At 38.1% G+C, this 2,041-nt stretch overlaps 1 protein-coding gene across 1 annotated transcript; it reads right to left on the reverse strand.

The window, feature by feature from the left end:
* Positions 1-355: 355 nt before the first annotated feature.
* On the reverse strand, positions 356-1,189 carry LOC101314714 (60S ribosomal protein L6, mitochondrial-like). Its single transcript, XM_004290454.1, has 2 exons — positions 1,073-1,189; positions 356-825 (listed from the first exon to the last, which is right to left on the reverse strand). The coding sequence occupies exon 2, from the start codon at positions 821-823 to the stop codon at positions 515-517; it is 309 nt and encodes a 102-aa protein (XP_004290502.1). The 5' UTR covers positions 824-825; positions 1,073-1,189; the 3' UTR covers positions 356-514.
* Positions 1,190-2,041: the final 852 nt, after the last annotated feature.

Here is a 2,041-nt window from a genome sequence, read left to right on the forward strand (position 1 = left end):
AGACCATTCCACAAACAGTGAAATGAGTTTATGAAAGGAATTGCAAGTCAGCAGCCTTTTTAACAAGTCAGTATCTTGAGAATGTGCACATGTAGACACTACAACCACTATTTGTTTCTCTCAATAGCAAAAAGAAAAATGAAATTCCCTAATTCATTCCTTAATCATCAGCCACAACTACAGCAAATGCACAGACATGCAAATACTTAAGCTTGCCTATCAGGACTGGAACTCTACTAAACCTGGAGTACATGATGCTACAACTTCATAGGTTCATCTAGTTCAAGGATAAGCTATTCATCAAGTAAACTATCTGAAACATAATGCATAGTGAAGTTAGATCTATCACCATCATGGCAAGAAATAACGGATCAACTAAGAAATAGATATACCAGATAACAATAGTTTAAAAGAAGATCCCAAACCAATAGAGTGGTTTTCTGATTATAACTCGGTACAAAATTTCAAACATTGCCATCGCCAAGCATAGATAAACTCTGCAACATTGAACCGATCACTTAGACTTCTTCCCTTGCTTCTTCTTTATAACCTCATCGATGTACATTATCCCCTTGCCTTTGTACACCTCAGGCGGCTTACAACCCCGAACAGCGGCCGCAAACTGGTGCACCCTCCCCTTATCAATCCCGGTGCAGCAAACCACATTGTTCTTGAAGCAGAAGACCCGAACAGCAGGCGGCACAGTCAACTCAACTTCATGACTGTAACCCAATTTCAGATACAGCAACCGTCCTTGAGCTTCAGCCCTGGCTTTGTAGCCCACACCCACTATCTTAAGAAACTTGAAAAATTGGGCTTCCATTCCTGAAACCAAGCAATCCTAATCATCATTTTCTCAGCATTATCAAAACTAACCCAATTCCTCTAACAACTAAATCTACAATTCCAAGCTATACCCAGTTATATATTTCTATTACTTCAAATACCCAATGAATCAGAAGTTGAAAATTATGAGAGATTAGAGGCAGACGATGATAAGAAATAAAACCCTAGAAGCTGAGAGAAAGGAGAAGAATGATAATTTGGGGAAGATGGTAAGATTAAGAGTTACCTGAGTCTTGAACTGGGTCAGTGGATTTGAAGGGTCTATGAAAGCTTACTGGTGACAGAGCAGAATAGGAGGAGAAAGCCAAGGGCAGCGATGAAGATGGTGTGTAATTTTTTTTTTTTCGATGAAGAAAAAACAAAACTGCAAAACTAAAGGGTGTTGTAAATTTTGGGTGTTGTAAAATCACTAAAATGCATCTAGTAATTTTTTTAAATACACCCTGCACTTAATTATTTCCAACTTTGCCCTGATACACAAAGTGACATACACAAACCCAACTAACCTGACTAAACAGACGCTGCACCATCGTAGACCGGGTAAAAAAAGTAAATCCTTTCAGAAGAATTTTCATCCATCGGTGCAAGTACAAAAACCCATCTTGATATGTATCGCAATAGAGAAATTTGTAAGGCGTCATAGAACACGTAAAAATAATGGCGGATTCAGGATTTTATAACGGGGTGAGCTAGATTTTTTTTTTAATAAACGTGTATCGAGGGCAAATGGGTGAAGAAAACCGTAACGATCCATAATCATCTTTCTTCCCACCAACAGCTGCATAGAGCCAGGTTGCAGCAACAAAGCAGACTCTAGGTCATGTCCAATAGATGAGTTATGGATCTCTCAATTTCAAATTTTTTATCTTAAATTCCAGCATGTCAACTATCCTAACACATTGAAGACTTTTGCTTAGTCCAGTTCAGACGAATAATTTAATTTGAACTAGTAACGGCTACTAGTCACTAAAAACCAGCTCACAACCACACGTAAATGTTTTATTAGGAAATTACCATGTTTTACCCCCTCGCCCGCCCGCGGCAACACCACCTTCCGGATAAATTTGTAATTGGGGGCAGTAAATGTAAAGAAATGTTTTATCTTCATAAAACCACGTTGTTTTTTTAATCCAGTAAAAATTTCATTACCTCAAAATAAATATTTTTCCTACCCCTCAATAAAAGTTGGTTAGAG

The sequence above is a fragment of the Fragaria vesca genome, linkage group LG2, assembly GCF_000184155.1.
Source record: "Fragaria vesca subsp. vesca linkage group LG2, FraVesHawaii_1.0, whole genome shotgun sequence".
NCBI classification, from domain to species: Eukaryota; Viridiplantae; Streptophyta; class Magnoliopsida; order Rosales; family Rosaceae; genus Fragaria; species Fragaria vesca.

Excerpts from the sequence above, each read along its gene's own strand:
- LOC101314714 (XM_004290454.1), bottom strand. The coding sequence starts at position 823 with ATGGAAGCCCAATTTTTCAAGTTTCTTAAGATAGTGGGTGTGGGCTAC.